This window comes from Euwallacea similis, chromosome 14 (assembly GCF_039881205.1).
Source record: "Euwallacea similis isolate ESF13 chromosome 14, ESF131.1, whole genome shotgun sequence".
Lineage (NCBI taxonomy): Eukaryota > Metazoa > Arthropoda > Insecta > Coleoptera > Curculionidae > Euwallacea > Euwallacea similis.
Genome location: NC_089622.1, coordinates 3,754,977 through 3,780,276, shown reverse-complemented (window position 1 = coordinate 3,780,276; position 25,300 = coordinate 3,754,977). Strand labels below are relative to the sequence as shown.

Genomic DNA, 25,300 nt, shown 5'->3' with positions numbered 1-25,300 from the left:
AAATTACGTAAGGTGAAGGTCAACAGTTGAATGTTGGTTTCAATTCATGTTAAGGATATCCTATCCGTTGTAACATACATATGAAACATTTCCCAATATTTTTACGTCATTTAAAATTTTTATTTGGCCGATTAATTAGCGTTAAAAAAATATTAAATATGAAAATTAAGCTGAAGGTTAAGATAAGGCATCGCCAGACCAGTTATGGTATAGGAAATATTGACAACCTCAACATGTAGGACATTCCTTACGGTACCTTTACTTTTGGTCATTCGTTATCTAAATGCTGAAATTTCAATCTTAAGAAAATTAAAATCGGATTTAAAAAAATGACCTTCTTTTTGTTCGTGGCTTTTTTTTGTGTTATTTTATTTGCAGTCTCACATACTTATGGTATCAATTCCCAAATACTTCAAGGAAACCTCTTTTAAACCTATTAAGCACTATTTGCATTTATTGCTGAATCACCTACGGTACACCTTCGCTGTTCAAACTTGAAAATTGGTAAGTCCACACACTGGTCACCACTTATGACACATCGGAACTGCACGGATGCCTTTGCAAATATTTGGATCCTTATTCTTAACCACAAGAAACTTCTTAAAGACACAACGCATGCATCACTATGATGAAAACTGGTTTGTAAAAACCCGACATTGCAGAACTGAGTCGAAAAACTTTCACTTCACCCATGCATCCGTACAATGTAGTTTCAGATGGGCCTTCGGTTTAACAATTTGATTAAAAATTATGAACAATCACTGATTAATTAGTCCTGAATTTTTATCAAAAACGCACAAGTTACTGAAAACCTTCTCATAATATTAATATAAACAAAAGAATGTTTATTGCTGGCATCCTTGTTGGAAGGACAGTGGTTAATTCCCACAAAAGCGAGTGGTACCGAAATGGTACCGAACAGCGACGGAACCCGCATTGTTGCCATTTATTTTTAATGATTACGCATGAGGGTCCTGCGAGTTGCAGTAGCAAGTTTTAAAGTGTTATGTATTGAGATTTCCCCATCCGAAAACGTCTTCCATATAAATTACGACTATACTTAAGTTGTCACTTGCTATAGCCTTATTGATATTCAACTAGTAATACGCCTAATGACATAATCAGATTGTGCGCCACTTTCACACTTAAAGCTTTTATTGTTCAATGAACATTTCATCGGCACTTTGGTAAAACGTAGATGACTGGCAACATGTAACATTCTGCAGAACCTCGTCATTCTTCGTGGGTTTGGAATGATATCAGCCCCGACTCTGAAGGCGACCTTTGTTTACATAAAATTGTCTGCCAGCTTTGTGCTCGTTAATTTAATTAAACTACCAATGTAATGGGTACTTTGAATAACTCTCGGGTCTAGCAATCACATCAGCTTCCCATTTATTCGAACCATTACATCCGCTTCTTTTGCAACAGACCTCATCTTTTCGATTGGTCTTATTAAGTTGCAAAGAGATTTACACACTAACGAAGCCTCTTAAATTGCAATTTCTCACCTTGCGTCGTCTTCCCATTTCGTCATCTGACTTGATGAATGGCAACGTACTGCATAACAAACGCATAGAGAAACTTGCGCTTTTACTAGAAAATTCCCGACGGCTGTTCTAAATAGTACCATAATGCATGTTAGTGTGCAGGAAAAGTTTATACATGTTGTAGATTGTGTTCAGTTTCTCACCGTTGCTGCTGTAAGATATCATCTTACTAATTTTAAGCGTCTGTTCTACAGATCTCCGTTAGCAAATGATTCAGTAGTTAAAATGACTGTAGATATTGGGATTAACTCGACTAAAAATCTTATTTTTATCAAAGAAAAAAAAAACACTGAACGTTGTTACAGATCGCGATCACATTCGATATAATTTAGGAATTCAGTGCCGATCAAATAAGCAGAATAAGCTCAGGCATGAGAAAGGGTCAAACGCATCATTTTATTATGGATTTTTACCGTAAAAGCGCTATGTCCACTTCTCCGTAACCCACTGAAGTATCATCGACTATCAGACGCCCCGTGTGTACAGGGTGTTGGGTATAGAAAGTTTTCAATGGAAGATAGTTGGGGTCATTTTGAATCTATAGAGGGTCTGCCAAATGTGGTGGAAGAAAGTGAATGTCAATTTGACAGAGACGCTCTTTTGTTTCTCTGTCAACTATACAGGGAGTTTCAGGTTTTAATATACAAACTTTAATCGTATAAAAATATACCTTTCGAACGTAGAAACGTTCGAAAATAACTCTTGTTTGCTAGATAAACTTTATTCAAGAAACGATTCGTTTAGGAAATACAGGGTGTTGAAGTTTAATTAAAATATAATAACACCAAAACTCTATTTTTTACAGAACCCTTCGAGCTATTTCGATGACATTTTAAGGGTGTCCAAAGCTATGGAAAGAGCACATTTTGCAACACAAAATGTTTTTTTAGTCCTATCAGTGACGCGCCGCTACGTGCAGCACTGGCTATTTTTAAAGAAAAAATGGTACGTCACTGCGTTTTGGAAAAAAAAAAATTTTTTTTAGTCCTCATTCAATTCCGAAGAAAAAACTCATCCCAAAAACGTCCCATTTTTGAATAAAATATGACTGTAATTTTTTGTGTGAATTCTTTTATTTGTGCATCAAAACTTAAGTTTTATAAGATGAGCATAAAGTACACTTAAGAATACTATTAAAAAGCAAAAGTAGATATAATTATTTTTATCTTATTTTGATAGAACGCACCGTTTTGGCTCTAAAGACTTAAGACTGCAAGGCTGATTACTATCAGTTTGACATTAGAATTTTTTTTCAACACCCTGTATTTCTTAAACGAATCATTTCTGGAATATAGTTTGTCTAGCAAACTAGGGTTATTTTCGAACGTAGAATACACGATTAAAGTTTGTGTATCAAAATCTGAAACATCCTGTATATTATTTTGGTTGTTGAGTGTTTGCCATTTATCGTTATGGAGTCGTATACGATTGAACAACGAATTAAAGTTATTCAAGAACACTACAAAAGTGGTACAAAAATAAAAAATACCTTTCACGCAATACGTGATTTTCTCGGTCGGCATAACCGTCGAAATCAGAGCACAATCGGTCGTTTAGTGCACAAATTTGAATCAACTAGTTTGGTTTCAAAGACTAGCCGACGAAAAAGTGTTCGTACACCAGAAAATATCGCTGCTGTGAAAGAAACTGTCGAGGAGGATTCAAAATTGAGTGTAACTCGTCGATCGCAAGAATCGGGCATTTCATTCACCAGTTTACACCGTATTATGCATAAAGACTTAAGTTTACATGCACATAAAATCCAATTAACACAAGACCTGAAGTCAGCAGATTATTTTACCTGTTGTGTTTTCTCGAATTGGCTCATTGAACATCGTGCAATTGATGCCACTTTTTCATCAAAAATCATTTTTAGCGATGAAGCGCATTTCACATTAAATAGAACGGTAAATAAGTAAAATTGTCTCATTTGGGCCAATGAGAATCCTAAAAAATATCGAAAACAACCGATGTATCCTCCAAAAGTATGTGTTTAGTGATGATTGTGGTCGAAAAGAATCATTGGTTCTTATTTCTTTGAAAATGAAGATGGAAATGCGATTACTGTGAATTTTGACCTATACCGTGCCATAATAAGTAATTTTTTTCCGAAAATTAATCATATCATCATAGAAGACCTTTACTTTGAACAAGACCGTGCGATATGCCACAAAACGTGTGCAAACATAGAATTATTGTAGTCCAAATTTGGTGAAGGTGTAATTTCATGAAGTGGAAATGTGTCTTGACCCGTTCGTTCATGCGATTTGACACCTCTCGACTTTTTTTTTGAGGAGGATTTTTAAAAAGTAAAGTGTACGTCTGTCATTCAGTTACTATTCAAGACCTTAAAAACAATATTATTGGCGAGATAAATGCAATTGAAGCGATCACGTTAGAAAACATTATCGAAAATTTCGACCATCGTATTGAGGTATGTAAAACAAGTCGTAGTGAACATTTGAGTGATATTATTTTTTATGCATAAATGGTATAGATCAATGTTCAAAACAAAACAATAAATCGGATTGAATCGACATTCTTTGCAGTTTTAATTTGCTTTTACTTTCTTGTGTCAATTTTGGCGGACACTTTATAACTATAATATATTTACCCTTATACAAAGTGTCATCGTTTTTGAAATGTGGGCCTTCTTAGATTTTTATATGAAATAATTGAGTTGATACAATTAAGTTCATTTCTTTAATATTAAACACTTTCTGCTTTCGGAAATATTTTTTAAAAGATTCTTAATATGAATATGGATAAAGCAAAACAAAAACTAATTAAAAATTATTATTACAAATAATTATATAGACAAAGTAAGGTGTTAAAATACTTTATAATAAAGGAAATATTACTCACAACAAGAAAATAAGCAATATTAAATTTAAATAAGTACTAATATTTTAAAAACTTTTATTAATAAGTACTAATAATTTTAAAACTTATAGCGTTAGTTCTAACATAAACCATATTACTATTAATTATTATAATTTTATTTCCAAAATGAGACCCTCCATTTCTAACACATTTATTTGCCCCCTCTACTTTGCTCTCCCTACTCTCCCTCCTTAGGCGATATTTCAAATACGATGAGACTTTGCATAAGGATAAATATGATTATACAGATTCATAACGACCCCATCTATCTCCCATTGAAAAGTTTCTATTTCTCTACCAAGCACCCTGTAGAATTTAACAAAAGTTCACAGCTGTGAAGTGGACTTACATCTTTAATTAAGAAGAAAGCTAAGGGCAAACAATATAAAATCTAAAAAATAATTGAGAAAAAACATGGAATATGTTTGATAAATTAATTCAGCCTTAGAAATTTTAAATTTTCTATCTAATATCTAGTTAATATCAATTAGCTTCCGAATAAGTGTTCCTGTCTTCAATACAAACATAGTTTTGATTTTGATACAGAAACAAACTCTTATCATTGTGGTCAAGGCAATATGCCCACTTACATTATTTTCCAACATCAACTTTAACCTGACAATCGCCTAGTTATTGTCCAATTTTATGTTTTATCATCAGGGAATCATTCGCATATTGAGTTAACACTGAATGTGGTAAGATTAATCACACTTCCGACGAAAACATGTACGCTTTCTGGTTTATTCTGACTGGCGACAAAAAAAGAAACATTCTACGTCCAATTACCATAAAACTCTAACGAGCCACTGACTATCGGGCACCCTTTAATATATCGATTTCGTATGTACTGAAGAATGACACGAAAATTGCTGAAGTGCAGCAAAAAAATCGTAGTTTGTTAGGCAGTTTTATCTCGAACTGATGCTATTTGATATCGAAATCACGTTCAAATTAGAGGATGTTTCACTCAAGAATATCATAACGCCGAATTAATAGAAATGTGAATGATAAATTTATTATTGACACATTTCTAAGGGTTAAAATATTGTTATATAATGCAAGAGATAGAGATTGATTTGAAACAGAAATAAGCATTCAAAGAAAAAAAAATTGCATTATGAAATTATTGGAAGATAATAATTTCAGTCACCATATTGTCAAAAATTCTATGACTAAACTATGTTACCACATTCCCACATTTCTCTTTTTAGGTTTATACTAGTCTTGATATTTACTTCTGATTTAATGTGGCTAGTTTATTACTAACTCTCTAGTTAATTACCAATTATATCCTACCTGGAGAAGCAGAATTTCTTTCCTTCAGGTTCTTAGAGAGTTGTTCCCTGAAATGTCTTGACCAACCTGATTTTTTGCCCTTGTGCTTTTCTCTTACTCTGTAAAAGACATAAATACCATGAACAGAAGTCAATAACTTGTTAAATAGAGCGCTACCTACTAATGAATACATTACACATATGCTTATGTCGTCTGTTAATGTCTTTGGTACGTGAAGATTAATGTGGGTTTCTCCTTGCACCTCATAAAAGTTTTTATTTATTCAATTCGATATCAATATGGCAAAAAGAGATTTTCTAATCATTAAACTTGTAAGAGTAGAACGTCAGAGTTAAAACGCATTAATATAAATCATTAGAGAATATTCGAGAGTTTTTTGGTTCTCGTAACGTACTTAATACATTCCTTTTAATAAAGTAACTGACAGGCACCGACATCTCCCGTAGCTCTATATTAGAATCTTCAACTAAGGAACCAGAAAAGACATGGTTTGCAGACATTAACCTTCCGAATATCAAATGACAAATTTTACACAACATATTGTGTGTAAAATCACTCCTTTATTCCCCACTTTTTCTTAATCAGTGCAATAAATGAGTGCTATAAATGAAGGAAATCAAGTTCAGTAAATTATAAGATATTTTAAAATGTTATGTATTAAAAAATTAACATTGAAATACAAAAGGCTTAAAAATTTAATTACACTGTTTGCATATAACGGAGAAGTTTTGATGTTCTTTGTATGTCTACTAATTTCTTACACTTGTGGCACTTTGGTAGTGTTGACTTTGGCGTCAATCTTTCTTGGACAGGAGTAAGACTTTGATCTCTTCTTTTGCTGATAACGAAGTTGTTTCAGTTGCTCCTCTGAGACACCTTCCTTTGCTTCTTCTTTCACTTGTTCTTCTGCGTGGACAGATTGTAAGCAACGCTCCATTGACTGATGAACTTCTCTTAAAGTCTCTTAAAAGTATGTTTTAAACGCCAGGATTATTTAATCGGTTCTGGATCATAGCTACAGTTAAATATCCAGTCTATAATCATCTTGGCTGCCATTTTGTGGAAGCACCACAATGCGATCATTGGAAAGGATCAAACATTTTGGTCCCTGTGCCGAATCATATAATTCTGTTTCATCGAGTCACACCACACATTTGGTTCCTCTACCCTCAAAGCACATTTAGCCCTTCCATTCGGACCGAACAGAAACTAGGTCTCACTATTCAATGAAGGTAAGATGAGGAAATTTGGTGAAAAAAGAAGAAGGTGGAGAAAGAGGAAACACAACTAACATGATTCACTACGTCCCGGTAATATTTACAGTTGAAACTGAAAGGTTTAACGCTTTGAATTAGGAGTACTAGAAGTACCAAGTGACGTTCCGGAGGGACCTCAACTTTATTTTTTGAAGAACAGAAATTCTTAATAAATTCATTGTTTTTTATAAAAAGATATATTCTGCTACAAGCAATACAAACGATTAGAGGACAACACTCCTGCAGTTTGATGAGAAAATAATTTGTTTTAACAATTTTACATAAGAAAAACAAGAGCGTGGGGTTGCCAACCACCCAACTGATATTCGGAGGGTTAATCGCAGATCGAAAGAGCCATTACAAGTACAATGAGCAAATCCTTTCCAACGGACATAAAAAGAAATTGACTAGAGTAAAACTAATAAAGTAAACTATAGGGTTATAGCAGTCACCATAAAATTAAAGCTCTACGATAATTTTTTGCTGAGCCCAGGTATGGTATGGGTCCATGTTTGACTAGGCCACGACAGCGACTACAAGAACTGCAGTACGTGCGGCTTGACACAACAATATTCTCAAACACTTGTGTTAGTTCACGGCACTCAATGTATTAAATACTTGGTATATTTTAGACTACTTAAAAAGTGTTTTTTGTAAAGATATCGAAAGTTTAGATTTATTCTAAGTTTCTGTGAAATAGGGTGTCTTATTAGTTTTTCCGCCTTTCAAAGGTTTACGTTTTGTTCTATAATATTTATCTATTGCACGTGAATTAAATTTTTGTAAGTTTATCGATTTTGCTTAAATTTATTATTAATATTTTCTTAATTCAAAAACAGTTTCATAATAGTCATAATAATAAATTTCATCCGATATTAATAATTACAACACCATAATTAACTATGATATTCTTTCGAAAAAGAAAAAACGTACCAGACATTCTCAGATAGAAAATACGAGGGTCGGCTGATAAATTTTGCATACCTACGTGCAACATGGAATTGAAACGAAATATTAGAATGAAATAAAAAATTGATAAAAGCACAATTCTTCAGCTACAAAATGCAATATTTGTGTTTCAGTATAATCTCTATTTATACTTATACATTTCTCCCAACGCGTAACAAGTTTTTACATGTGTCACTATAGAATTCTGGATGTCTTTTGCGGATCCAAATGGTTACAGCTTCGTTTACCTCATCGTTGATGGTGTAATGGTTACTCTTGATATACCTCTTGAGATAAGGGAAGAAGTGGAAGTCACACGGAGACAAATCCGGAGAATATGGTGGATGTGAAATAGACTTAACTTTAGTTTATCAAGAGCCTTCAAGGTGACATGAAATGCGTAGGGTCGCGCATTGTCATTTTGCAGGATTATGAGCATTGCGGTCTTTCGGACGCGACACACTAGTCTTCTAAGGTGGTTCACATTTTAACATATTGTTCAGAGTTGACAGTTTGCCCATGTTTGAGATATTCAGTCACGTAAACGTGCTTGACTCCCAAAACACCGTCAAAAAAGTTTCTTCGTCGATGCTTGGGTTTTGAATTTTTTGGGTATTGATGAGGTGTAATGTCTGTATTTCAAGCTTTGTCTCTTTTCTTCGGGGTCGTAATGATGTATCCAAGTCTCGTCTCCAATGACAATATTGAAAAGGAAATAATTTCCTTCATCATGGTAACGTTGCAAACGTTGGTGATAACATTCAAGACAACACCTCTTGTGTTCCTTTGTCAGTTTGCGCGATACCCACCGAGCATAGATTTTACGCTAATCCAACTGTTGGATAATATAGCCTACTCGTTCTATAGATATTCCTAAACGGATGGCAATTTGTTGTTGGGTAATTTGTCGGTCACCTTGAATCAAATTTTCCACCTTCTTTCGATGTTTGTCGTCTGTTGCAGAAACAGGCCATCCAATTCGAGGTATATCCACAATTGTCGCTTTACCAGCATCATATTCGCGAAAGTTCAACACCTACTTATTTACAGCACTTCTATTAACAGAATCATAATTTCAAAGCAATTTCACAGCTTTATAAAGGAGGACTTTAGCTGTCATTTGACATTAAGCGCAACTCGATGGTACCTTTCATTTCCATGTGGTATATTAGTGTGCAATATTTATCAGCCGAGCCTCGTATATAAACTACTAACCGGTTATCAACTTTTTTTTTAATATACTTCGGTTGTTTTCAGAATCCAATATGAAAAGCTCTCTTCTCTATTTATTTGATTAATTTACGACTAATATATCCACTTACACAATAAAAGTGTTCTCAATATCCTCGTTATCAGTAACGTCCTCCCATTCGTCACTACGTTCCGAGACTCGATCACTAACATCACTAGGAGGTTTGTAATAAGTGTTTTCATTGTTATACTGCCATATGGGCTGACCATACAAACTGTTGGTTTTCTGGTCTGAAGAAAGCACGCTGTCTCTGTTGGAACCACTGTCTGTGGTCAGTTGAGAACCTAAAAATATGAAGAAAATGATTATGAAAATTAAAAAATAATTTGTGGTATGAAATGTTGACTCTCGGAAAGGTTTGATGGGCCATTAACGCATGAATTTAATTTAAAAATTACTTATAGCGTTTCAGACAGGGTTATCAATAATTATCCAAACCACCACCGTATATAAAAATGGAAAGCTCGTAATTTTTAAGGGCTTAGAATAGGTAATTATTATATTTAGAAAATTGTTTTCTATGGAAAATAATTCTATTTTTCCACATGTTCATTTTCAAGAGTACAAAATAGCTGAAATGAACTTCAGGAAGAGTCTTCACTCAATTTTAAGCCTTAATTAACTAAATTCGAAAATCATTTTCATTGCACTTGAAATTCATAAATCTCAAATGCCTTTTTCATTAATTTTAATGATTTTTCCATATAATTCAATGCCAAGATGGACAACCTCGATAGCGATCGGACGTGCCGTGCGAGAGTATATAAAAACATTTTTTTAATCCGTACACACAAGGAAGAAGAAATTCCAAGTATTTCCAATGAATTCTTGGCTGTGAGTATACGAGGTCCTATCCAAAACTAGCATGTATCCTGGAAGTTCGCAGTCCGAGTCGGACACGGCCTCCCACGACGATGGATTCGCCCAACCAAGAACAAAAAGAACAGGTAGAAAACCAAACTTCACCCCCACAACATTAGCCCCAACAACACCAACCCAAGACATGAAAAGGTCGGCGTTGGATAAACCAACGGCTTCCGTAAAAAAGCTACATAAGACCAACCACCAATACCAATCGCCAACCCAGATAGCCAGTCTTTGAATGGACACTCTGTGTCTTCTTACCACCGACGTTGACCAGGGCCAATTAACAATCAAATGGGAAGAAATCAACGAAAGTAACAGAGATATAATTATAAAACAAGACACAAACTTCCTAATTAAAACGAATGATGAGTACAACGCAACAAGTGCACTAAATCACCTCAAACAATAGGGCGTAATCACAACATACAAAAGGCAAAAAGCGAGCACCACACCGACATTTTCAACGAACAACAACCGCAACATCACGCCGTTATATTCGGTAGTGACTACACGTATTGCTCTTAACATCACAGACGAGATATTCCTGGAACATATAAAGAAAAGTAAATTGGAAATAAGATTCTGCAAAAGAATTATGTATATCTCGAAAACGAAGAGCGCCCATGTTAATGATGCGACTTATCACCGGAGACCATACCACATATGGAAAACTTATGAATAATAGGACAGTACACTTCCTGGGATGCATATTTAGGATTGTTGAAAGTAAACTTCCAGTATGACTTCCAGCACCCTGCAGCAAATGTAACGCATTCGACCACCGATCAGAAGACTGCAAAAAACCAATACAATTGAATAAATGCCAGGGAAAGTCACTTTACAATCAAATGTACCCCTTCCAACCAAATGTGCCAGTTGCAACTCAAATAATCATGCGGCCTCTAACATGAAATGCCCCAAGAAAACAATAACACCCATCGAGGGAATATCTAATGTTAGAGTAAAATGCTGAACAGACGAGGTGCCACGGGCTATTACAACAGATGGGAAAAACACCTTATCTACAACTACATAGAACGAAACGACACTGACTGCTACATGTTTGTAGAAACCAAAACCAAACCAGGATAGATACCGACTTGTAGAGACTGGTAATATATCTGTAGACATGGCAATGCAATTGGCAAGGCCAAAAGGGGGACAACGGTATTATTCAAACTAAACCTTAAATTAGGAAAAGTAAATCTCCCAGCGATGAACAATCCTTTAAATGAATGCCTTCACTTCATCATACCCTACCTAAACGACCTTATCCACATCTTCCTAGTATACATATATCCTCAAGCCAACCTGGAACAAAACATAATGACCAAAGCATGCCTGTACAGGTATGCCATCCTTATGGAAGACTTCAACCTTAATAGAAATAAGAAAATACAAAATGCTTTTTTTTGAGGTGCCTAAAGTTTTTTTAAAAATAATTTGGACCTTTACAATTTGTTTGGCCATTTTTTGAAAATGATATCTGGCAAATGGTCACCTCCTGCAGCAAAATATATATTGGCCCTTTTTTCGGGGTTTGCCATCACTTTCCGAAGAGTTTCCGATGAAATTCCGGTGATTTCGTTCCGAATATTGGTTTTAAGTTGTTCGAGAGATTCTGGTTTGTTGTCATACACTCTGCTTTTCAAATATCCTCCACAAGAAAAAGTTAGACGAAAACAAATCGGGTGAGCGTGCGGGCCAGTTAAAATTCCCACTTTTGGAAATCAATTGATTAGGGAACATTCCTTTCAAAAAAACAATTATTTGACGAACTGTATGGCATGTTGTGCCATCTTGTTCAAACTAATAATTCTCTATGCCATTGTGATCCAATGTAGGCGTCAAAAAGTTGCTTAGCATTGCCCTCTATCGCTCGCCATTGACCGTTGCTGTCGTGCAATTTTTAACTTCAAAAAAGTACGGGCCAATAATTCTTTTTGAACATATACTGCACCAGACAGTAACTTTTGGGGAATGTAAAGGCACTTTTTATATTAAATGTAGATTTTGAGTGCCCCAATAACGAACGTTTTGTGTATTAACACTTTCACAAGCCGAAAAATGAGCTTCATGAGTCATAATCACACGACTTCAAAAATCAAGCGCATCAGCAACGATGTTTTGTATGTTTCTGGCATATTGCACGCGACATGGCTTATCAGCAGGTAATAGTTGTGCTGTTTACATCTTGTATAGAAAGAGATGTAGATCAACCTTTAAAATCGACCATAATTTCGACGGATGCATGCTAAATTGCTGAGCGCGTCGACGATACGATGTTTTTGGATTTTGCTCAACATCGGCCCTTACGGCATCAATAATCTCATTATATCGACCCCGACGAGTTTTATTCTTAGGCTTTGATGTTGCTAAAAAACCACTGTCATTACATTTAGTCACTAAACGTCGAATTGTCTTCGATGTTGGCACTTTTCGACCACGACATTTACTTCTATACGCACGTTGTGCTCACTTAACTGAGGATTGATTTTGAAAATAAAATTTAACAATTTCAGCTCTTTCCTTTGGCGCGTAATGTTCCATGGCAAAAATTGCACTGGATTGACGTTTCCAACGCGCGCTGTCATATATCTATCTGACAGCTAAATGTCATTTTATGCCAATTTAACATTAAGTACCACAAAAAAAGCACCTTGTACAATTGAACAGGTTCCTAGACAATTCATACTTCATAAAACAACAGACACCGCCGACATTTTTTATGCCTAGAAATCAAGACTCAACACTCGACTCAATACTTCACACAACCAACCTCGCAAATATTATAAATAACATCGAGCTAACAAACGATCTTGAATCAGACCATTTAGCGATAACGTCTGACATAGATCTCGGATAAACATAACATACGGTTACAACAAAAACCATCTAAAAACTAAATCTAAACAAAACTGACATCGGAAAAGTAAAACTAAACATCCATGACTACACTGTGAAACACAGACAGGGCCTTATAGGAAACATACAACTTCTATATCAGCGCTATATTTGATATATTCTGGCAGTAGAGAAATTTTCACTTCGGACAAAAACACCTTTTACCAACATACCATACTTTACCTAAATTCATACTAAGACTGATCAAACATAAAAGGAAACTATACAGATTATACATGCACCCGCAAGACGATGAACTAACAAGAAAACTTAACGAATTCAACAGAAGCGTCAAGACACTGATAGAACAACACAAACAAGACAAATGGCTGATAGCATTCAAAGAAATTGAACAAGGCAAAGCAAAAACCTACTGGCTGAAATTTAAAAAAAACACACACGCGATACAAAAAACAACACTATAAGTACAATCAACGAAAACGGAATAGAACTGTATGTAGACAAGGATAAAGCTGACTCGTTTTCCAGACATTTTGAAAGGGCGCTTACAACGTCTACTTACCCTAACTTTGATGAACAAAACTGGACTTCAATAAATGAATGGTACGACAATTACTTCACAAACGAAACGAACCTCTCATATCAACCAATTACCGATGTCGAATACGACGAAGCACTTGCACGCATTAAATCCACAGCACCTGGAAAAGAACATAAAAAGCAAAGTGCTAAAAAACCTAGCTAAACAAACGCACGAACTCATACTGAACTTACTCAACAAATGTATCTGAACGAACACGATTCCAGAAACTTGGAAAGCGGGAATAATAATACCCATCCCCAAAGCCGGACTAGACAACACATAAACATAAAAGTAGAGACTTATTAAACTAATTCCAGTGTTGAGTGAAATATTTGAAAATATCATAAAAACTAGACTTCAACAACTAATTGGACATCACATACCACCATACCAATTGGGATTTAAACCTAAGCACTCGACGGTACATCCACTCTTTGTAGTACTGTCTAACAACATACAAACCATACATCTCGACAATAGAACAGCATATCTTTTCATGTACATTAGTAAGGCTTTCGACAGTGTTTGACACAAAGGATTACTATACAAACTACACAAACTTAACACATCAAAATACTTAATACATACAGTAAGGAATTTAATTAAAAATAGACAACTAGAAGCACGCCTAGACAACACCCTTTCCTTTACTTTCTCCTCCGAGCAAGGGCTCTCACAGGGATTGCCACTATCACCATTTCTGTATAACATATATTGCCACGACCTGTACAACCGCAACTTACAAGGCAAAAACTATTCTGACAAAACAGCCTACATACTGCAATACGTAGAAGATGCGGCTCTCATCACACACGACAAAACCACCAGGAAAACGGTAGATAAACTTCAATCACTAACGGACAACACAACGACTTGGTTCTATGGATGGAGGTTAACATTTAACGTCTCCAAAAATCAATTTTTACTACCAAACCATCGGATTGAAGAAAACTCTCCAACAATAATAGCAGACGGTCATCAAACGATACCAAAACACGCCATAAATACCTGGGGACTCTCTCTCTCTCTCTCTCTCTCTCTCTCTCTCTCGAGATCGATTTTTTTCGAAAAATTCTAATTTTTAGTTTCTTAATTATATTGTGTGAAATTTCTTAAACTGGCTCTGGGATTTCCTTTCATTCTAATCTTATAATTATTTTTACTAGCAGGCTCTGAATGCAAAAACAATGAAAACAAAAACAATTGAGTTGACAGTTTAATAAGCAGATACTCTGTTATTTAATCACAATAGTTGTTATTTTTTATTTATTCGAATTTTTCGATGAAAATCGATATATAGGCTTAAAATAATTATGTCTAAAGAACTTTTCAAATAACTTTTTTCGATATCCCTAACGCGAAGCTACATTTTAAAAAAGTCACTTTGTTCGTTAATCGCAGCAGGTGACGCCCCGACATTTTGCGTCTGCTAAATGCCGCAAAATATTTAGTTTATGGAGCTCTATAAGTGTACTAAAAATTATTTTTGCACCTCTAAAAATAAGAAAAACATAAGATTGTACTCATCTTAAGTGGGACACACCGTATAAAAATCAAAATTTGAATTTTTTTTTGAGAAAACTAGACATACATATATCAACTGCATTTCTTGTAGAGAACATTGACAGCCTAAAGTAATTTTCTTCAAATCTTTAAGTTCACTAAGCTAAAGAAGCATGTTTTCAGTTCACTTTTCCTTCACAATTGAGATAAAAAATATGAATAAAAATTTTCACTTTAAAGTATTGCTAAAAAATAGATATTTCAAAATTGTTGAACAATTCATTTTAAGCACGTGTACATTGGCATAAAAATCGTCCGATTAAAACTCCCTTTTTACGTATTTACAGGTCACATTTGTTATCAGCATGACTGTTTCATGTATAATCACCTTGAATAAGTTATAATGCATTTTCAATTGCATTGCAACGCTGCTACCAGAAAAATGCCAAACATTGTAAAATTTTTCTACAAGTATCGTAACCATAAAAATATTTCCTTGGATACATTTCGCATAAACGAAACAAACCCTACACCAATTAAAATTCCACGCATTATTTTGTTGAATTGTTTGAATTGATATTAATTAAATTTAGCAAAAACGATAACTTGGATCACCATTTATACGACTTTAAATTGACAATTATCACACATTATATACTGTGATACCGCAGTTTCCTTTAGCAATAACTTTCAATAACAATAGGATTAAAATCGGAAGTCTTTAAGTACCCATTAGAATCATCATAAAATTTTCGGTACCAGGTGGAACCCCCTAGAATATTTTCAGTGAACTATTAATAGCCCTATGTTCATAATAGAAATATTTACTACATAAATATTCAAACACATTAACACTCCTCTAACCGCTATCAAACCAAAAAGTGCTAGTTTGCTAAAGGTTCTCGTAGTGTTAATCATATGCACATATTTAAATACTTGGAAACTGCTATTGTTTACCATAGAGCACAATTTGTATAAATGTGATGATTGCATTCTGTAACTTTCATTCTTAAGGTACCAAACTTACCATAAATGCTCTCATAGTAGCCCTCCTTCTTTGTGTATATTGATTCGTAGCAGTTGTAGACGGTCTCATCACTCTTCGTGGATTCTATTGTGGATGGAGGAGGTCTTGGAGGCAGCTGCCGCCTCATTGGAATAGGGTCAACCGGGAGGGTTTCGTAGATATTCTCAGTTTCAGGACTAGAACTCCTATTTACAGGTAGTTGATGGCCTATCGGTTCATAACCATCATCTTCCTTGGTGATTTCCTCATAATGTTCCACCTCCACCCCATCAACTTTGAACTTTTCTGAAATTTTAATCACTTCATACATCTTCTCCTTCTTTGCGCCATCCATCACTAAATCATTCACTGGTTTAGTAATCTCATCGTAACCCTTAAAGGTTTCCTCATGAGATTCCAAACTGCCAATTTCTTCATATTCTATTAAATCCTCGTCAAATTTACATCCTCTAGGGGGTAGTACTGGAGATTCTGGAAGAGGCATCTTCTTTTTTACAACTTGAACTTTTGCCCCCTCAACTGTAGGTTTGGGAACAAGTTTTGGGGGGATTTCTGGGGTTAGTTTCTTTATTTCCTCAGGAGTATTTGCAGCGGTGTGAAAGATTGTGCTAATGGAAGATCTGCTTGAAGTCGAAGAAGGAGATTTATCTCTCCAAAGGAATGAAGAATTTGGTAATGCCGATGAAGTCTTTATTTCTGAGCTGATGTTATCCACTGAAACAGATTTGAGGGAACTTTGGACTTTTTTCATATTTAGAGTTTCGTACATTGAGTCGCACCGCCTTTGAGGGAGTACTGCAGGGATGTTTATGACTTCAACTATATCTTCCTCAAATTCTGTATTGAGTTCAGTCTTCTTAATCTCATTGTCATGCTCAGGGTCCAAGTTCATTAGTGATGTGTCTGTTGAAGTGGATTTAAATGAGCGAGGCAAAGTGGCAGTTTTGCTGGCCAAGCTCCTAATGAGAGCTGAAGATTTTTCTGGGACAATCGGTTTGGGTCTTTGGATGTCTGTTCTCTGGGGAAAAGACAAAGAAGACCGTTTCTCGAATTTCTCAATTGCTGCTCTGACTGAAGTTCCATTGGGTGATGTATCTAAAACGTGCAAATTTAAGGTTGTTGGTCTTGGGGGATGTTCAGGTTTCTCTGTAAATTTGGCACGTGTACTCAGTTTCTCATTACTCTGTTTCTTAACACTAGTTTTCCTAGTTTTTAATATCACAAGGTTCTTAGATTCTAAGTTGGGTTTTGTTTTTACACTAGGTTTCCGTAACACTTTTACACTGTCTCTATGCACTACTGAAGGTCGTTTAGCTTCACTGCTCACACTATCACCTCGCTGGATGAGCATCTTCACCTTCTCTTCTTCCCAAAAGCTCCTGCTTTCAACCATCTCGTTGAACTTTTTCGTTAATTCAGCTACAGAACTCGAAGGTATGTTGGTAACTTTAGGGGCAGACACATTCCTTCTGTGCAAGGAAGATTGTTTCTTGATCTTGAAGCTGATTTTCTTACACGGAGCAGACTTCTTGTATTCCTGCACGGTCCCCAGGAGGGGCTTCACTTCCATCAACTCATCCTCGGGTTTGTCGTCGCTCAAAGACTGCTCCAAAAATGCCTTTTTCGATTCGAAAATGCTATCTTTGAGCTTTTGAGAGTGTAAAAACGACTGATTTGAGCGGATATCTTGAAAGACCGGGTAGATATCCACTGTTTGATATGGAATATCAAATATTATGGGGCTGGGCTGCAATGCGAGCGACTGCTGCCAAGCGACTGTTGATATCTTGGTCTCCATTCTTATCTGGAAAAAATTATCTTTTATTATTAGAGATATCAGATCTGGTGATACGTACCTTAAATACATCTATAGTAATTAGAAATAATGACATTTTATTAGATTTCATTATCTCGAAGTTTAAGACGTAATAGTAATTTGCGTTACAATTATGTGCTAGAGAGGATAAGTTTATTTGGTTTAGCGGTATCTTGGTAATATATCGTTTACGTATTTTCCAATAATGCCAGAGTGTAATTTTTGGGCTAAACTTTAAGCTGTTTGGGAGATATTCGAGTAGGGAATTAAATCAATTTGTAAAAAGTTATATTAAGGGATTAGATGGTAGGCAAAATAATCGAACAGACGACTAAAATAACCTGAACTAAATTTTACAGGAATATTTGGGGTAAATGGAAATTTAAACAATCAATACCATGACGCTGTGCTGGGATTTTCTAAGGGAAAATTTGGCCACTAATGGGGGCGTTGTGAAATAAACCAAAGAAACCACGTAATAAATTCTAATCTTAAAACGCATTTTATCAACGACCCAGAAAGACTAGATGTAGCAAACAATAATCGGCATTCGGAAAATTGATATTATTTTTTGAAAGGAAGGCCGAGTCGTAAGGTGTGGGAGAGACGTTACTTCCTCCGGTGCCGATATGGATTAGTGTCTAATTTACCAAAAGGGAGGGCAAAATTGTAAAAAACCATGCTACCTCCACTTCTTCTAAATCGTTGCATTTTATGTTAATCTGATATTTCTTGTGTTCGCGTTTTGCCCACCAGATATTGTGAGTAGGCTACCGTATACAGCAATTGCATAATCAGAAATGGTGTTCCATTTGGCTTTAATTGAATGCCTTAACATTGAACGATTGAAATTTGAGTTACGAAACATCTTTATTGAAGATGTGTCCGATGGAATATGCCTTGGCATTATTAGGGGGAGTTCTCATTTAACGGGTTAAACATATTCTTTTTGCAAAAATATTAAATTTGGCGAAATGACTTTACTAGGTAAGTCAAGTAGTTATTAATGTCTACAGGGTGATTAATAAATCGATCACGAAACTTAAGAAGGTGATTTTACATGATAAAATAATAGTAGAGTTTCACACACATTTTTTTTCGAAATATGATTAATTTTCGAGTGACAGTCAAATTAAAATTTTGTTTGTTTGTTTTTTTAAATTATTTGTTCACGCAAAATCCGATATGACTAATATTTGGAGCATAGACTAAGTAAATTCTGTTCTCTTCGTTTACGGATAATAGAGGAGTGCCAAACTATTAGGGAAACACAGAGAATATTTCATCGAGTTAGGCAGCATTTTTTTAAGAGTATTAGGAAATTTATATTTCCTAATACTAGTATTGAAGAAAATGAGGGAGATTTTGAGAATCTTTTTTAGTTTGGTTAGTAATGTTTTGTTAACTTAGTTAATTCTTTTTGTTTAATTTAAAATAACGGAATTTAGAAAGTTGAAAAATTAACTTGCGACATCATTTTTAAAGGCGATTTACGTCTAAACAGTTAGATTTAGCGAGTTAAGAAAACATAAAGAGTACCTTTTTTAAAGGACTTGCATCAATCTTTCGGAAAACTTATTAAAAGCGAGCTCAAAGCTCAAAAATTATTGCAGAAAAATAATTTTCAATATAGGTAAAGTGCCCTCTAGTGGCACACAATCGAATTGAATTACTACTAAAATAATGGAGCGCAATAGACTTAGTCTATGCTCTAAAAATTAGTCATATTGCATTTTGCGTAAGTAAATAATTTAAAAAAACAAAAAACAAAAAATTGAATTTGACGGGCTGTGACTCGAAAACCAATAACATTTCGAAAAAAATGTGTATGAAGCTCTACGGTTATTTTATCATATAAAATCACCTCCTTAAGTTTCGTGATAGATATTTGAATCACCTTGTCAATCACATTGTATAGGATAGTATTTTCCCTGCGATCCGATATCGTTTCAGCTCTCACCACCCCTCCTACTATTTCGTAGTGCGCCACTGACCATTTTGATTCGGTACATTGAATGCATTGTTTAAATTCGAAACTTTTTGTTCTTTACATTTTACTGAAAAATATGAGGCAAAACACCTCGGTTTTGTGCTAAGAGTGTATCAATACAAAAAATGCGGTGTGTGATATTGTTGCAAATAACTTTGAAAGGATACCAGTTGATTAGTAAAATGAAAAGGGCGAAAAGTTTCTAAATTAAACTGTGAATTTGGCTTTTTAAAAAGAAAATGGTTAATAAACATTTAGGGAGGATTAAAGGGTATTCGACTGCATGGAAATTATCAACGTTTATTAATAAAGATTTTGTTAATTGCTTGATTCATCTAGTGAAGTAAACTTAAATGACTAATATCCTCATATTACATTTTGAATTAAATATCTCACAATCTGTCAGAGCTGTAGGCAAAAGTTGATAAAATAATTGAAACTTTGTAAAGACCAAGAGTAGTAAGACCATAAGTAACATAAATAAAGACCAGAGAATATGAAAACTCAGAAAGAATATGTAGATGAACTTTGACCCATTAGGTGGGGAGAACTTTGTATATGCTTGAAATGCGAGTTCAAATAGGTGAGAAAGACTATGAAATTGACTGAGAAACTTAGCCACCGACTTCATTATTATTCGCTGTATCGAGATTTCATGAAAAAGATTACATCGAACTACATCAAATAAAACAAGCTTAAAGATAAACACAATAATCTAACATTCCGGAACAAAAAGTGCCCATAAAATGATTAATTTCGTACTGTTCGTCATTGTCTTGATGATAGAAACATTCTGCGTAAAAATAACAGACTCATAGCAATATGAGCATTAACTTTGATATCATAAGGCCCTTATTATCACACTGACTTTATCAGCCCGATTATTAATAACAAATTCCTCTTTAGATGGTAAGTACATACATGATTCATACCGCGTGTCCAGAGGCTTGTTAAAAATAAGTCAATTTACATAAGATCAATAAACTCTTCAAAGATAACTGGATTCGAACCTCAATTTGTTGACTTCTATTTCTACAGATTGTATAAAGAAAGAGTTATTACGATTGCATATTGGTTCTGTTGAAGTTTACCAATTACAGTTACATACATTGGTGTGTCGATTTACTTCGTGTAAACACCTAAAGAATTCCAATAAGAAATTCGCAATGGAGAGTTTGTGCGCGACTTTAAGCTGAAGATGACTTAGTGATGTGACTCTTAGGATCTCGAAAATTTCCAAATAACACAAAAGACAGGAAAGTTGACCATAACCGCAACACCTGGTTTAGTTTGGAAATGTTGCAATGTTAGGCATACTAATTCGCTTGTTGATAATTCTCAATTATTTATTAAGTTATTGTTTCCGCAAGGCCATTCGCTGTAACGTGAACGTGTCCAAAGTATTAATGCCTTGTGTCCGATCGCCTTTGTTTTCTTAATTCTTTCCCCCTTTCCTTACGAACAATGAACACTTATTGTTGAAATTGCTAGTGTTATTACCTCATTGTATGGACGGAGTTTTGCAATGCTCATTTCCCTAAGTGTCGAAGAGTTTTTACGCTAAATCGAAGCAACTGATACTGTATTATTTCTATAAGGAAAAAATGCCTTAATATTCAATTAGGATTAAATCTTAAAACACGTGAGACACGTGCAAAATATAGGTATAGCCGGCACTATAGGTACTTTCCAATTTTCTCTGCCATTTTTTTTAGTATGTCAATGGGCGGGGCCCCTTCGGATCGATCGGACAATTCATAACAAGAATAATTGCACCTGATTCAAATTGCTTGCACTTTATCTTTTTATGTGACAAGTATTTGCGGGAGTACCCCGTAATGTGCGTACTTTCGCTCTCTCGTCTGATTTTACTTATGCCAATTATGCGATGGAACCGTTCTGTAAAAGCACCATGATTGAACGTTTCCAGCCAGAGTGTCCGCAATGTTTGGTTTCAATTAGACCTAATTGGCATCGTAGTAAACGCTGTAGTAATGTTATAAAAATATGTTAATAGACATTCACTGATTTTGCCTATTGTAACAGAGATTGTAATTTAGATACGTAGGATTATTTAAGTCGCTTTTCATAGTTTTTTTTTAAATTTAAATGCGCGAACGATCTACAGAAATGTGATTGAAGGAATGTTTGTATAAGAGGAGTCAGCAGCCGATGTCCCTTTGGCACTAATTAAGGAAGAAATTGTTGAGTATTTTCAGAATTAATTATGGAAGAAAAATTAAGTAGGTATAACAAGGATATCCATTGTGAGCCTAGAGTTCACAAGATGACACACAAATCTATCTACTAGAGCTACATTCTATATTTAAGATCTGCCTATATGGGGAGTACATGTTTCTCTCAAGAGTGCATGCACCAATATCAAAGGACAATGAAATATGTCTGGTTGTAATAATATAGATCGTTGAAGAGCCTGAAAATACCATAAAAGAATATGAACGAAATCTTAGCGATTGCATCAAGGTATAGGATACGTCAAAAAAATAACTATTAAGAATTAGTGCATTTAATGAAAGAGAAGAAATAATTGACATTATCATCACTAAGAAAATTTTGTGGTAATTGAAAACGCATATTTTCGCATCGAGAGGAATATCAAATTTTCAAAAATGCTCATCTCTTTCCATCTCGCTAACAATTTTCCTTTGTTTCCACATGTCCTGTAAGTCTGATGATATACTTATAGGCTTCTCTGTACACATTTTTTTTGTTTTTTAAAACATTTTTGCAAACTTTTATGCGTTAACCGAAACAATACAAACCTCACGACTGTGAGAAACAAAACAAATGATTTATTTTTTTAGCACGACCTTCGCTTATAATGCAATGTAAATAAGCCGAGTAACAGTACTTACGGTCATGTTTTACGACACTGTTGATGTCGTTACCCAATTAAATAAACAATTACGGATCATGTTGCCTTACCTCTTCCCATTTTCACGGAACGCAATTTTTATCAAAATCGAGAAACTTTCTCGATTACACTCACCATGATGTAAATCAGTATTGACACTAGCAGGCTTGCAAAAAAAAGTCCCAAATTTGAAAAGTCCAGAGTAAACATGAGAGGAATGCAAGAAAAATTGCTGAGCGCAATGAAATGAAAATAGAGAAGTTAAAGACCGGAAGTATGGCAATAAAAGTAAGTACTACACTTCGCCATCAGTACCAACGGCGCGAAATCTTAATAGCTACTAAATGAAGTGGAACACCGTGTACTGGCACGTACATGTCTATTTTGTATTATATGCAGAAAACAGTTATAACAACACAAAAACTGTATGTATAACTGAATAAGTAAAAATATGCCGATTTTTTAGCTACTCAGACTGGTTTTCTTGTTGATTATTCAGATATTATTTGAAAACGTTTGTGTGGTGCCTGCTCAGTTATCAGTTGTTCACAGCCGCATTATTACTTCGGTTAATGTTTTTGAGAATGCAGAAAATGCATTTTCCCACACGAATGTTGCAAAGAGAAAAGTAAATCATCGGGAAAAAACCATTGCGCTGTAAGAACAAATCGAGGGAACAAATCGATGAGACAATGGATCTTCAGACCAATAACCACAAAACCAGTCATAGCACCGGAACCTGTAGTTACGAAATCCCCAACCGACGAATTTAAAGACAGGCACCCATAAACCAACTTGATCGGATGTTAAAAGATGTAAAAATTTACGTTTTAAGCCGTGCTCAGATGATGAAAAGAAACAAAGGCCTTTTCCTTTAGGTCATAATGGAATTTCACCTTCTTTGGTAGCTGTGTCACGCGTGATAATTACTATATCGCGGCATATAACGCGAAATTTGCATATTATTATCGATTATTATTTTTGAGGCAAACAAGCCGAGCCCACTTTCTACTAAGCTTAGTGCCGATAATAAGAGAATTAAACCAGTCCACGTGACCTTCCACTGTTATTTACACACCAAATTACACTTCAATAATTTTTTTTTAAACAAATAATTTCCTTTGGAATTATTATTACCTTTGCCATGTTTCTACTAACGTGCAATCTTTAATGTATCGGTGCTTTACATGAATACTAAATGATATCGAAAAGGAAAATACCCTTGCGTATTTCAGTTTCGCAACCAGCTTTATGAAATACATTTTAAACAGTTAGAAAACTGGGTTAGTTGCTGATAATTCACTACATTCCTAAACAAGCTAATTGGCTACCATGTGATGTAGTGTAAATAAATTCGGTTACAGGTGTAATCGCCGGACAGTTATGCATATTTGCCGTCACAGGTGGCAATAAGTAATTTACGAATATACATATATGCAAATAAAGTGTTTTATTTTGCCCCAGAAAAAATAATTAAGCGTGAATATCAATTTTCGACATTTTCAAAATTCCCCAGAACGAACTGCGTCATAGAAAAAGAATTCGATTTTCCTTTATTTAATGATAATAAGGTGTTTTATTGTTTGTTCTCGTGTACGTGACAAAAACCGAAAAATACTTAGTAGTAGAGAACGATTTTTCATCTTGAACGGAAGAATTCAATATATCAAAAATCTACAGGGGGTCGAAATAAAAGACCCTCAAGTTCCACATTTCTTAACAAAATTTAGACAAATTTGATCAAAGACTAATAACTTTGTTTGCAACTAAATATTACAAAAAGAAATATACAGGGTGAGTTAGAAAGAATGGACTGGAAGATGGAAACTGGAGATACTAGTCACCAAAATATTGTGATTGAGCTCAACATGGCTTACACCAATGTCACTGGTTTAAGAGATACAGTGTGTTCAAAGTTTAAATTTTATTCTGAAATTTCTCCATAATTAAGAACAATTTGATAGTATAAATCTGAAAATTGGTAGTTTTATGTTTTTTTTTCATGTTTTTTCTTTTTTTATTCATTTCCATACTCTTCAGGAGCTGTGGCAAAGAATACAGGGAACCACAAATATATTTAAAAATAATAGGGAAATTTTGTTTAACATTCAGAGACATTTAAGAAAGTGTATTTTAAAATGTATTGAGGTAGGTGGTGAACACTTCCAACATTTGATTTGAAGTTTGACATTATCACTATTACCAATAATTGTTATTGTTATTTATTGTTGCTTTGATTACGTTTCCGTACCTTCCCTTCTTTTAAAAATTAAAAAATCATAGCAAAATACATTGAACCTTTTAAATGCAAATAACTTAAAAACCTATAGATTTAAACAACCTAAACAAGAGTACATTTTCCCTGTAGAATTGAGCGTTTTTTTAAATTCTCGGCTTGTTTTAATCATGGCTCAATAGAAGCATGACCCTCTAGGAGTAATGTTAAAATAACCATCTTAAAATTTGTTGTTCTCACACCAAAAAAACATAAAATTACCGATTTTCAGCTTTATACTATTAAATCATTCATAATTATGGAGATATTTCAGAATAAAATTTAAACTTTGAATACACTGTATCTCTTAAATC

At 34.6% G+C, this 25,300-nt stretch overlaps 1 protein-coding gene across 5 annotated transcripts in view; it reads right to left on the bottom strand.

The window, feature by feature from the left end:
• Exn (Ephexin) overlaps positions 1–25,300 on the bottom strand; it is a 40,087-nt gene that overhangs the window by 7,315 nt on the left and 7,472 nt on the right. For 3 of the 5 annotated variants that reach the window (XM_066397255.1, XM_066397256.1, XM_066397257.1), the window contains exons 1-4: positions 22,847–23,024; positions 16,031–17,834; positions 9,256–9,469; positions 5,730–5,827 (exon numbers count right to left, since the gene is read on the bottom strand). In XM_066397255.1, the coding sequence (XP_066253352.1) occupies positions 5,730–5,827; positions 9,256–9,469; positions 16,031–17,834; positions 22,847–22,921 (2,191 nt within the window). In that variant the 5' untranslated portion in view covers positions 22,922–23,024. Of the gene's footprint in view, positions 1–5,729; positions 5,828–9,255; positions 9,470–16,030; positions 17,835–22,846; positions 23,025–25,300 lie in introns of those variants that run through there. The other 2 variants (XM_066397259.1, XM_066397258.1) reach the window with 1 other exon arrangement.